This window comes from Oncorhynchus kisutch, linkage group LG20 (genome assembly GCF_002021735.2).
Source record: "Oncorhynchus kisutch isolate 150728-3 linkage group LG20, Okis_V2, whole genome shotgun sequence".
NCBI classification, from domain to species: domain Eukaryota; kingdom Metazoa; phylum Chordata; class Actinopteri; order Salmoniformes; family Salmonidae; genus Oncorhynchus; species Oncorhynchus kisutch.
Genome location: NC_034193.2, coordinates 49,684,142 through 49,697,497, shown reverse-complemented (window position 1 = coordinate 49,697,497; position 13,356 = coordinate 49,684,142). Strand labels below are relative to the sequence as shown.

The following is a 13,356-nucleotide window of genomic DNA, read 5'->3' as shown; positions in this document are numbered from 1 at the left end:
CACTCTGTACACTCTCAACGCTTTTACCGTTGCAGTGAAATGTCTCATGTTGAGATACAGGAACTCTTCTAATGTTGTTTCCTGTCTACCAGAAGAGCTGTCTCAAAGTTCTTCTCTGAGTTTGTCCATATGATCAGTGCTGGTGGTGGCCACGTGTGTGCACGTTTGAAAATGTGCCCGTCTATACACCAGTGTACAGACTGACCAGGTGAATCCAGGTGAAAGCTATGATCCATTATTGATGTCACCTGTTAAATCCAACCAGGGTTTTTCACACTCAACAGTTTCTAGTCTGTATCAAGAATGGTCCACCACCCAAAGGACATCCAGACAACTTGACACAACTGTGGGAAGCATTGGAGACAACATGGGCCAGCATCCCTGTGGACCGCTTTCAACACCTTGTGCCGATGTATTGAGTCTCTTCTGAGGGGAAAAGGGGGTGCAACTCAATATTAGGAAGGTGTTCTTAATGTTTTGTTCTCCCGGTGTATGTGACTGTGTTGAGAGGATAATACAAATACTGTATTTCCCAGTAGGTTGGTCCCAGTAGGTGTTTGCTGGCTGCTCCTGCCTTTAAAAGTGGTGTTGACGTGCCTCTGGTCTGACCCTGGGCTGCCATGTTGGGTTGTCTCACCATCACTATCGGTTTTACCTCAGACCTGTCATTATCGGTGGCCTAAACACTACATGTGGTAATGTCATACTGGAGGCGATAAGGATGTGATATGGATGTGTGTTTTTCTAAAAGCACGAATGCTGTTACCGCTTTGACAAATACGAGGACAATGATTGCAGTGTCTGGAAGGAAGAGACACAGGATGAGAGGAGAGGGGAGTCTAGCAATCTACAGAGGCTTTAGGGAGACAAGAGAGACGAGTGTTGGCGGTGTCTGTCATCCGCCCTACCAACACTGCAGGGTTTCCTCTGTCGACTTTGGGGAGGCAATGCATTTCTACCCAAGTCATGCTAAGTCTAGACTAGAAAACCCTTGGTTAATTTTGTGGAGTTACGAATAAAGCATAGCAGGCACAACAGCATCTCTATATCAAGCAATGCACTCTCTAGTCTCTAAGTCTAGACTATGGGTAGACAACCCTAGACAACCCTTCAGACAAACTGGTTCTGCGGGGTCACTGAGTGCAAACCTAAGCAGACATAACAGTCAGGATGTAGGCGTAGCATATTCATCCAAGTAAATTGTTTCCTACGATACAAAATTACTGTGTCATGACTGTTTTGACAGTAGTCTCTATTAACCTACATTCACATAGCGTGAACTTGTAACATCAGTCATGCAGACACTGAGTATGTTAGTGCCTGTGTCATCACACCTGCTACTTCTCCCATAGACCATAGAGAATAAAGTCATGTTCTACTACCACCGTACCTCGTACATAGCCAGCTGGATCTTTGCCCGTAGGGGCACCAGGGAACACACCACCACCAGGACCCAGAACAGGAAGAGGAAGACAGAGGAACGACAGCCTCGTATCCTCTCCAACTGGATGATGCATATGGCCAGGACCTGAGGAGAGAGTGGGAGAGACAGTGAGATTAGTAAGACTTGCATTACAACGGACAGTGAAAGTCAAGCGAGTGTTTTGAAAGGAGAGAGCCCCGACTGAGGACTGGCAAGCGAGTCTACTTTGAAACTCAACAACTATTACTTTGAAGATGAAAGTTAATCCCTCAATAAATCCTCTGTATTCACTGTCATTCCCAGTAGTCTCCCTGAGGCTGAGAAGAAAGCTGAGAAGAATCAATGGCTAAATAGAAAATATTTGTAAGGATTGGTTTTGGCTTTTGCTGGTTTTGGAGAAAGAGGTTAGATTGGGATTTCCCTAACCACAGAAGCAGCTGTTATCCTGCTGACTTCCTTCAATAAAACACCAGATGTATGGTACTATGCCCTCCACCCCTCCTTCCTTCCATCCCTCCATCCTTCCATCCCTCCATCCATGCATTGCCTTTTGCCTGAATTGCACTATATTTATTTTCTTTTATTCAAAAACGTCTCTGAGCTCTTCTATTTTGTTCGAATACAGGCTGTCATTGTAAATAAAATAACATTCTTAACTGACTTGCCTGGTTAAATAAATGTTTAGTAAAATAAGTAGATTAAACAGGACTGATTCCATGTTTTGGGGCACCAGTGTCTATCCGAAAAATGCCTCGTCTCTCCACGGACTGAGTTTTGGCTGTAATTATCTCTGACTGTCTGTAGTTTGGTCACGTTGAGAAGTCATCTAGCCTCGCCAGCTCATCACTAAAAGTAGAGTGTGGTTATAGAGTTGCATAATAGATACCATACTCGTTCCATCAGATCTTAAAAACTGTCCTGTTTTTAAGCAACCAGCCATGAACACTATAGAAACACTATATGTATGCTATAGAGTGGAGATAAATATGGTGATTGTTGGGTTAATTTTCAGATTCTATGCCAATTGTTAGACTAGCCACATTGCAGGCAAAGAAATGGCCTCCAGACTCATAATTACCAGTATAAACTCTTGATAGATCAATGACGCCATAAAAACTAGCCTGGTCCCAGATAGTTTTGTGCTACCTTGACAACTCCTAAAGGTTATAGTGTGGCAAGACAGCACAAACTGATCTGGGACCAGGCTAGGTAGAAACACTGTATAGAAAAAGATCTATGCTGTGTGGTTGGATGTCAGGTTCATTTCCCAGTTTCTATGCTGCTTGGCCTGTTGCCTAACTAACCACATTGCAAGCAAGAAATGGTCATTCCCTTTTGAGAGGAACCCATTTCCTTGAATGGAAGTCAGTGGGTGTAACTAAGTCCATTACTAAACTAAAACCTAACTCAATTCCCTACCTAGTAATTATACTGGAAGTCTGGGAAATTGGGGTGGAAAAATAACTCTGCGTCATGGTGTCGCTGATTACAGCAGATGGCGTGCCTTGCAAGCAGCTCTCATGGTAGGAAGGGAGAGTAACCATGACCACGAACTGGGGTGAGTCTGGTGAATTAAAAAAAATTCCCATACATTGACTGTATATGGGTCGATGAGTACGAGAAACAAGCAAAATAACGTAGTTTCTTTTGGACACGGTGTTCCTTAGCTTTACATATGGGGAAACCAGAGGGTGGTGGCTGCCATTATGGTTCTGTGTCCAGAAAATGATATGCCTTGGCTTTTTATTTACATAGCAACCAACCAATCAACTGTAAATATCATGGCTGGTTAACTGTAGCAATGTCTTAGATTTCAAATCTGGGTCCCTAACGTGATAAAAAAGTGACCTTTTAAAAAATGGATGCCTTGTGTACCTGGTACAAGAGATGCATTCAGTATTTCTTCACCCAAACAGTTGCTGATATTGACCTAAGAGTCTGAGGTGACCACAGGTGGGCCAGGCTGTCTGATTTGGAGGGACTGAGTCTGTGCAGCACTTGTGTTCGGCCTCTGAGGGAGAGGGGATTTATGGGTAGGGGGGTCATGGCTCTGTGAGTCAGCTACAGGAGGCACACTGCCATTCCCAACCCCTTGCACCTCTGCCTCTGTCTTAAATCTGACATTATACCCCCCCACACAGTAGTAAACATGACTTCATTCTATCTAGCTGGGCCTCCCATAGTGCACTGCACTGCTCTCCACTGACGTTCTTCTCTGCCTGATCCCAGTACTGTAAATTAGTGGGGAGGATGATTTGAGAGTAGAGTACAGTATGTCTTTGTAATCATTGTAGAAGTTGTCACACAGTGTTTATTGACAGAAGTCATGGAGTGCTTTACTTAGCCCCTGCCCTCTCTAAGAGTAAATCAGGAGTAAATGACTCAAACTGCTGCTATACACATGCACCCCAGGATCTGCTGTCAGGGAAGCCTCTTTGTTCACGATTGCTCTCTCCGTCTACTATGTCTCAGTATCGCCTCTTGACTTCTCTTCCTTGACAGCAGATCCTGGCGGTGCATTAAAAATATATATCATGTTTGTCACCTGCTTAAATAAAGGTAGGGGGGAAAAGCAACCCCCAGGATCTACTGTCAGGGAAGAGAAGTCAACAGCAGATACTGAGACATAAACAGTAGATAGAGAGAGCAATCGTGAAGAAAGAAGCTGAGACAAAGACATTGGCTGATGGTTACAGTACTTACCACAGTCAAGCTTCGTATGATGGGACTGAGGAGGAAGACCATGTGGTTTTGGATCTCATGACTCCTCTCCAGAAGAATGTAGAAGAACTCCACGAAGCCAAATGAGGCCAGGAGGAACCCCAGCACCTGGAGGATGGACAGACACAGGGAGGGAAGCAGAATGAGGTCTGCAGTACTGTCATTGTGATTGATTCAAACCTTTTGGTTACTGGGGAAACCAGAGAAACATGCATCTTTAGCACCTAAATGACAATCTGGACTCAAGAGACTCTGGAACTGTCAATACATATTGTCAAGTTGCAGGTCTCCATATTGTAAGTATTTTATATACTTTATACAGACTGAAGTACAACCACATGGAACATAACATTGGAAAGTGAGAAGGGACCAAGACATTTAAATGTACATGTAACCCTCTTGGAGTGCCATGTATGCCATCCTATAAACTCTTACGTTCGTCCTGTAAACTCTCCATGCTTTCTTGAGTACTCTCTAAACCTTCAAGGCTTTTCCCCACTGATATCCCCTCCTCTTGCTCTCTAAGGCATGAAATTGTCCCCGGCCGGCTCTATATAAACACTAACCATTTGGTGCTTGGTTTTCACAGTACTTCACACTCATATTATTTTATGGCAGATATGGTTGGTGCACTCGAACACTCGCCTGGTCTTGTATAATGTTAATGGCCATGCCATGTCTACGCTTGCGGGTTTGGTTTAAGGCTGGTCTTAAGGCTCAGGACTGGTTGGTGCAGGCTGGTTGTACTTTCGGGTTGAAACGTTGCACTGAATAACACTACAGGCGCATCCAGCAGTGTGTGGGTACTGGCTAACTATTTTATTCTTTCATGACTTTACTTTTTGTACCCTGCATCTGCAAGCCACTGGATGTGCTTATAAACTCAGAGATAGAATGACTAGAATGGACAATTCAAGTCACTGTTCTGTGATCGTTGGACCGACCGCTGACCATATTGGGATTCTATGGGTTGGCTCACCGTCTTGGCAGTGCAGAGAGTGGAGATTCGGATGCATCCACAGTCATGGCAGTAGAGTTTGAGGGCGTAGAAGGGCGCCAACAGCCAGAGGTAGACGCACGGGAACCAGACCAGCACCGTGTTCTGGAAGCACTCGGTCAGGTCCGGTTTGTCCGTGTACCACGTTCGATTCCAGTCCTGGAAAAGACAAAGATGGACCCGTTAATATGTGTGAATTAGGATGGTAGAGAGTGGAGGAGTAGGTTTCTGCACCATTCTCTGCACTGAGTAGAATTCATTTATTTCTTGACTCAATACAGATTTATATTTATGTAATGGAGTATTGTTCATTGTTTTCATGAGTTCATTTTAAGTACAGAATTTCTCATTCAGTCTCTAAATTGGCTGTGTTCAAATAAATTCAACTCAACCAATTTTCCTCCAAGCTTCACCTACTGTACTGTCAACTTGAGGAACGTCAATTTGATATATCAGTCTAACAGTTTACTCCTGTCAGGGTATTAGCCTAGTGACAGATTATTGAGGGCAAGGGTTGTTAAATGAACTGTTTGAAGCAGGGCTGAGTCCAGTCCAGAGAAACTGGACGCTGGCTACAGTATAATGTCCCGGTCTGTGTATCTAGGCAAAGGAGAGTGAAACCACAGCAAGTCAACATACGGTAATCTGTGTGCGCATTGGTTGGATGGTTGGAGCTTGGGAGTTTTTCGTCTTTTTGTCTACAGAGCTGAGTCAGTCCTGGAATATTTTAACCCACGGCTCCACCACGTTTAAAAACTTTCCCCTTTGGAAGGGCGAAGTCAGTCAAAATATTACAGTACATGATGACGATACAAACCCACTTAGACGACAGTGGGATGTATTCTGTTTGTGCCGACCGAAGTGTGCACTGTTGGCCGAAGTTGCCAAATCCACATTTCCAGATTGCATCATGCAAGCCTGTAGCCCCCGGCGACGGTGGGCTGAAAAGGAAGGAAGTCTGACTGTAAAACCACCAAAATACTCTTAGCCTCTAAGTGCTCTGTTGTACTCTCACCTCTCCCTGTTAATCACCTCTAAGCCCTCTGACGAGGGGCTGGGTGTCTGGCTGCAGTTTGGAGGAGCTAGAGGTGCCTGCAGAGTTGCGAGAGGAAGTGGGTTTAACTACTATGGTCGGCTGGACTTGTTGAGTGGCGGCAATGCAGCATTGTGAATCATACACACACACACACACACACACACACAAACACACACACAGCAGCTTGTAGCAGCGGGGCAAGGCAGACTCCCAAGGGCATAAGGGAGAGTGACCACAATTCATAACAGCTGTATGTTCGGTCTTTACGCAACAGCAACACCAAATGTGTTACTATACTAACAAATATGTTATTAATTTCAGTTTATCCCACAAGAGGAAATTCTGCTCCTACTACATAAAATACTCCAGATCATGTGTGAGGAAATTCATCCACCTACTGAATATTTTCTCTGTGTAACAGGTATTCTTCTGAAGTGCTAGATGGCTATTGACTCAATGAGTGGGAGTCTTTTTCACAGTCTCTCCTTGGCTCCTGTGGTCAATTTAGGCCTGCGAACAAACACTTTTACAACTGTTATATAAGAATCGTAAGTTGTCAAACAAACTCAAAAGCTTTTTCTTGGTCACCTTGCTCAGCGTTTTCTGAATTGGCTACAGAAGCTTCATCCAGACCTTGGTTTGGATGGAAATGGAAGGTCTATTTTTACCTATCAAACGTAGTGATGTGAACTGAGGAGAGAGAGCCTGCATGGACTGTGTTGTGCACCTTTCAGTTATCTGAGAGAAATGATACATTCTGATTCCTTTTTGATATCATTCAATTCTTCACTGTAATACTTTACGTCACTGCAAGCATAAATGTGTCCAAAGATCTCAACCATTTGGCATACGGAGTGTATGTGTTAGTTCAATTGGATCTGTTCATTGTCATTTAGAGAATGTTGTAATTGTCTCGACAGGACTGTTCATCATTGCCTTTGTCACGTCTCCCAAATTGCAGAGTAGTTTTGATTTAAGATAAGGTTTTGAAAACATGTTGAATTGCAGGGTTTCAATACAATCCCTCCAGTTTGCAGAGTAGGTGTTCTCTGAACCACACCTCTCTTGCTGAATGCAGGATTCTCTACTTCAAATTGTCATTATCCACAATGCAATATAATAACATTTGATTGATAGGGGATGAAATCATTCTCTTTTCACCTTTTGGCTCTTTGACCAGAACTGTTACCAAAGTAAGATTATGTTGTTGATGTAGCCGCACAACTCTGAAGGGCCCCGGGCCCCAGACCCAAAGACATACGTTGCCATAGAATTACTCCATATCCGTTATCTATTCTATGTTTCATTTGGATGTTCCAGAGTTCTCCCATTCGCAACATTCTGTTTTATGTCTTGTCCCACGTTGGGAACTTTGTTAAAGAGGCTGCTGGCACAAGATTAGGTCAGCCACCTTTGTATACAGTTAGATTGGTGAGCTCGGAAGGTACATCGACTGATAATGGCCATGTTTTTTTCTGCCTTTGTTGGCAATATAACGGTTATGGCATGTTACTTGGTAGCAGATTGTTCTAGAAGTAGCAGACTGTTCTATGGATGAAATGTCAATTAGTGTTTGCATGTCTATTCCTGAATAAGACTGATATGTGAATATCAGGTGTGTGAGAGAGAGAGAAAGAAAGAGAAAGAAAAAGAGGGGGAATAGAGAGAATGACAGAGGGAGAGAGCGAGAGAGGCACAGAAAAAGAGAGAGAGTGATGACAGGCGATTGACCGATACATCTCTTCCTGGATCAATGCCATTCTCCAATTTTCTAATAAAAGTACACTCACATTAACGATAGTTCACATGTGTATCTGAATTTGGCTGGCATGTGAATAGCAGGTCTGAGTGATAGTGAAAAAGGGGGGGGGGGTAGAGAGAGAGAGAGAGAGAGAGAGAGAGAGAGAGGACAGGGGGATTGACTAATGGCTTTCTAGCTGGATCAGGGCCATTCTCACATTTTTTTAATCAAGATACAGAATGTGGAGCTTTGCTCCTATGTGTGCTATTAGGGATTACCGGCAGCTGTCCACATACTGATTGATCCACATGCCTGGCTGTACCTGATATCCCAGATATCCTTACATTACCTACGTAGCATCACATAGGATGCTTACACTCTTTGAGACTCCAATTCTCGTGCTTAGCGTGGTGTCACTATCCATGCCATCATTCTACTTAGATTACAGCCAGCACTCTACTTAGATTAGAATGCATGTCCAATACATTGATTTCTTTATTAAGTGGTATGCTAGTGTGGATATTGGAACCTCATAGCCTAAGGTCTTTCTTGGCAAGGATTATTCCTGTCTGCCTATGTGCCCTAAGTGCACTTACATAGGTGCCTATGGCTCTAATGTAATTTGAGAAAGGTCAATGCATACTGTGCAACTGTACCTTCCTTGTACCACAGAGAAGTCTACCTGGAAAGTCTTCAGTAACCTAACTTTGAAAGTAAACTTTCGGAAACGTATGCCTGAACTCTGAACTTTTCTTATTGTTTATTACTATTTGGTATTATTTGTTTTTAAAACCGGTCGGTGAACATGCTAACAATGAGCTATTTTGACTGTCCTATTGTACCTGGCATCTAAGCTGCTGGTCATTTCAAAGGCCTAAGTCTTTTCTTTATATCTTTTGAATGTGTCAATGTGTCAATGTGTCAATGTGTGCATGCTGGGACAGTTTGAACTGAACTCTTTCAGGACAATAAAGTCAACCACCAATGAGCACCTTATAGAAAATTGGCAGAATGTTAGTGAAAAAGACAATCCTACACAGCATACACTACTCTGCCAAGATGCATTTATCCCTGCAGAACAATACATAGTCCTGCCACAATAATTGCAAGATACACTATATATACAAAAGTATGTGGACACCCCTTCAAATGAGTGTATTTGGCTATTTCAGCCACACCCGTTGCTGACAGGTGTATAAAATCAAGCACACAGTCATGCAATCTCCATAGTCAAACATTGGCAGTAGAATGGCCTTACTGAAGAGCTCAGTGACTGTCCCATGTGGCACCACCCAACAAGTCAGTTCATAACATTTCTGCCCTGCTAGAGCTGCCAACTGTAAGTGCTGTTATTGTGAAGTGGAAACGTCTAAGAGCAACAACGACTCATCAGCCATGAAGTGGTAGGCCACACAAGCTCACAGAACGGGACCGCTGAGTGCTGCAGCATGTAGCGCGTAAAAAGAGTTCCAAACTGCCTCTGGAAGCAACGTCAACTGTTCGTCGGGAGCTTCATGAAATGGGTTTCCATGGCCGAGCAGCCGCACACAACCCTAAGATCACCATGCACAATGCCAAGCGTCGGCTGGAGTGGTGTAAAGTAAGCTAACATTGGACTCTGGAGCAGTGGAAACGCGTTCTCTTGAGTGATGAATCACGCTTCACTATCTGGCAGTGTAACGGACGAATCTGGGTTTTGCGGATGCCCCAATGCATAGCGCCAACTGTAAATTTTGGTGGAGGAGGAATAATGGTCTGTGGCTGATTTTCATGGTTCTGGCTAGGCCCCTTAGTTCCAGTGAAGGGAAATCTTAACGCTACAGCATACAATGATATTCTATACATTCATTACTCTTCTGGGAAGGCTTTCCACTAGATGTTGGAACATTGCTGCGGGGACTTGCTTCCATTCAACTACAAGAGCATTCGTGTAGGTCAGCACTGATGTTGGGCGATTATGCCTGGCTCACAGTCGGCATTCCAATTCATCCCAAAGGTGTTGGATGGTGTTGAAATGCTTATGTTTCTAGCTCCAACAGTACAGTAATACCTAACAGCACAAAACAATACACACAAATCCCCAAAATATCAGAACGAGCCATGTCAGAGTCAGAAATGGTGTGTATAGACTGTATGGACAGTATATGAACAGAAAAGGTGTGTACAGCAGTAGTTATATGGGATTCAATGACTGTATACATATGGCAGCACTATGTACATAGAGCAACTGTCTCTAAGGTGCAAAGTAGAGTACTTTGTGGGAGACGGCTTGTTGGGACTATTTAACAGTCTGATGGCCTGGAGATAGAAGCTGTTTTTCAGTCTCTTGGTCCCAGCTTTAATGCACCTGTACTGACCTCGCATTCTAGGTGATAGCGGGGTGAACAGGCCGTGGCTCGGATGGCTGAGGTCCTAGATGATCTTCTTGGCCTTCTTGTGACCCTGAGGGCTGTAGATGTCCTGAAGGGCAGGCAGTGTGCCCCAGTGATGCGTTGGGCTGACCACACCACCCTCTGGAGAGCCATACAGTTGCGGACGGAGCAATTGCTGTACCATGCAGTGATACAGCCCGACAGGAGGCTCTCAATGGTACATCTGTAGAATTTCTTCAGCCTCCTGAGGTTGTTGCGCTTTCTTCACCACACTGTCTGTGTGTATGGACAATTTCAGGTTGTCAGTGATGTGCACACCAAGGAACTTGAAGCTTTAGATCATACTCCACCTCTATCCGAATACCTGAGACCCGAGCGGATCCGGATCCAGAATTCTAAATAATGTCACGGGTCTGGGTCGACTCTGATGTGTGTGAGTGTGAGTGTGTGAGAGAGAGAGAGAGAGAGAGCCGTGCAGCTTGTTGTTGTTGGCCAATCATAAGTCGGCAAAGCGGCAATAGGCTACAGTCATAGAGCCTCTGTGTGTGGCAAAAGTTAGGAGATATCTAATCAGTGGAAGATGAAAGTTAAAGGAGAAGGACATGCTACAACGACCAAGAGCCAACATGTAGACTTCTGCCCAGTATTCTGAATGGAGTTGTTGTTATTTGTAACTGTAGGATGAGAAAGCGCGTGCACTGCAGCCTCAATTAGCCTAGCTAGCTAAAGTTAGTGAGCTTTAATAGCTTCTCCTGGTTTGATGCAGTCAAGACAGGTACTACGTCATCATGTTTGATGATAAATAACCTAGCTATGGCAACTATTAGTCTACTATAGTGCGAGTCGGCTTGTTGGTTGGTTGCCGTCTCTCGTCTGTGTCACTTGCTCATTATTCTTGCTCATTATTCATGATTCATTCAGGATTATCCGTAATCATGGTAGCATCCACATTTTCCATTGTTATTTACTGTAAAAGCGAGACCAAATGACACAATACATTATTTACCATTGATATCTATTGGGCACAAAATAATCTGAATCATAACCATAACAAACTGCAAATGCATCCCACAAGTTTTGCTGCATCATGTTATGAGTATGCTTGTCATCGTCATTTTGTAGGATAAAAATAAATGGAATAAAGCTAAGCACAGGAAACATCCTAGAAGAAAACCTTGTTCAGTCTGCTTTCCACCAGACACTGGGAGACAAATGCACCTTTCAACAGGACAATAACCAAAAACAAAAAAGGTCAAATCTACACTGGAGTTGCTTACCAAGATGACATTGAATGTTCCTGAGTGGCCTAGTTACAATTTTGACTTAAATCGAATTGAAAATCTATGGCAAGACTTGAAAATGGCTTTTTAGCAATGATCAACAACCAACTTGACAGAGCTTGAAGACTTACGCAAAAAGACTCACTGCCAAAGGTTTTATTTGTCATACATTTTTTATCAATGTTAGAATTTTTCTTCCACTTCCACATTACATAGTATTTTGTGTAGATCGTTGACCAAAAATGACAATTAAATCTATTTACATCAAGGGGTGTGAACACTTTCTGCAGGCACTGTATTCTAAATAGATTTCAAACAGTTGACTACAGGTACTTGCTCAAACAAGTGAACTTTTGAACATGAGGTCCATCATGCACTCACCCATAGAGGATCCAGGCCACTGAGTTCACAAAAGGCATCCATCCACTCCCCTTCACCTTCCTCCTCACTTCTCTCTGGGGTTCAATATCCCTTCTCAGGATGGGCACAGGTACTGTATGAGTGAGAGAGAGTGTCTGTGTGTAAGACTCCTCTTTCTGAAGTAAAATATCACTGCTCTCAGGTGTAGGCTAGTCACTCAGTGTGTGTCAGTGTGAGACTTCTCCTCAATGAAGGCACATTGTGTGTGTTTCTGTGTTAAAGTACACTGTGTGTGTCTGTGTTTCAAGGTACACTGTGTGTGTCTCTGTGTTAGTATAATACTTATGTTAGTGAAGCCACTCAAGTGTTCTAGTGTTCAAGTCAAGTGTTCCTCTCTCTCTCTGACACCTTGTGCTCTCTCTGTGCTCCTCCAGCAGTTCTGAGTCCCTCTCTGTGTCTCCGCTGTTTATGAGTGTGTCTCCCTGTTAGGTGGGTGGAAGTATTTCTCTCTCTCTTTCTGTCGCTCTCTCTCTCTCTCTCTCTCTCTGTGTCTCTCTCTCCCCTCTTTTTCTCCAACCTCTGCTGGATCTTGATCACCACAACTTGCTACTCCCCCTTGATAGGATGGCAGTCTGTTCCACACCCAGAAACACTCCTCTCCCCCCTCTCTCCCTTCTTCCCCTCGACACCCGTCCTCTCCCCCCTCGACACCCGTCCTCTCCCCCCTCGACACCCGTCCTCTCCCCCCTCGACACCCGTCCTCTCCCTGTAGTAAAGTAGCAGCTTTATCTCCCTCGGTGACCACGAGGAGTTTTGTTTTTGCACTGACACAGTTAAGTATGTGCGATTTTCAGAGTTCAAAGTTCATTCCTGGCCCCTTGCTTGTCCTGATAACCTAGATATGCATGTCCAGCTGTTGGACATCTACGTTAACAAAGGACCATGGGAATGCATTTAATTTCCTACCAGTATTTAGGTGGAAAACACTGAGCAAGAGCAGAGCACACACACACATATATCTATATATGTATACACACACACACACACACACACACACACACACACACACACACACACACACACACACAGTAATGATTTATTTGAGTGTAGTTCATAACCGTGTCATGCCACTCTAGCTAACCACACACACAGGCAACAGTAGTCTATCAGTGCCCCAGCCAGCACCATGGAGTTGACACAGAGAGACAGGGTGTCATTTCTGAGATATATAGCCGTCCATGATGTTGTGTAGAATGCAGCAACTTACTGATTCGTTTTTTGGGGTGTGGATTCTGAGAGGAGATTATGGAGAGAGAGTGTGTGTGTGTGTGAGAGGAGTTGGAGGGTGTGTATGAGGAACGTTTGTGAGTGTATATGTGTGTGTGCTTGTTCATGCATGCGCCTGTGTGTGTGCGTCTGTGTGTAT

The 13,356-nt window shown here is 44.0% G+C and overlaps 1 protein-coding gene across 2 annotated transcripts in view; it reads right to left on the bottom strand.

Annotated features, from left to right (window-relative positions):
• LOC109887486 (multidrug resistance-associated protein 1) overlaps positions 1-12,443 on the bottom strand; it is a 31,865-nt gene extending 19,422 nt beyond the window's left edge. Inside the window, exons 1-4 of one of the 2 annotated variants that reach the window (XM_031799514.1) lie at positions 11,952-12,443; positions 5,124-5,300; positions 4,127-4,252; positions 1,391-1,528 (exon numbers count right to left, since the gene is read on the bottom strand). In XM_031799514.1, the coding sequence (XP_031655374.1) occupies positions 1,391-1,528; positions 4,127-4,252; positions 5,124-5,300; positions 11,952-11,993 (483 nt within the window). In that variant the 5' untranslated portion in view covers positions 11,994-12,443. The remainder of the gene's footprint in view (positions 1-1,390; positions 1,529-4,126; positions 4,253-5,123; positions 5,301-11,951) is intronic. The other variant, XM_031799513.1, reaches the window with a different exon arrangement.
• Between the last annotated feature and the right edge of the window lie 913 nt (positions 12,444-13,356).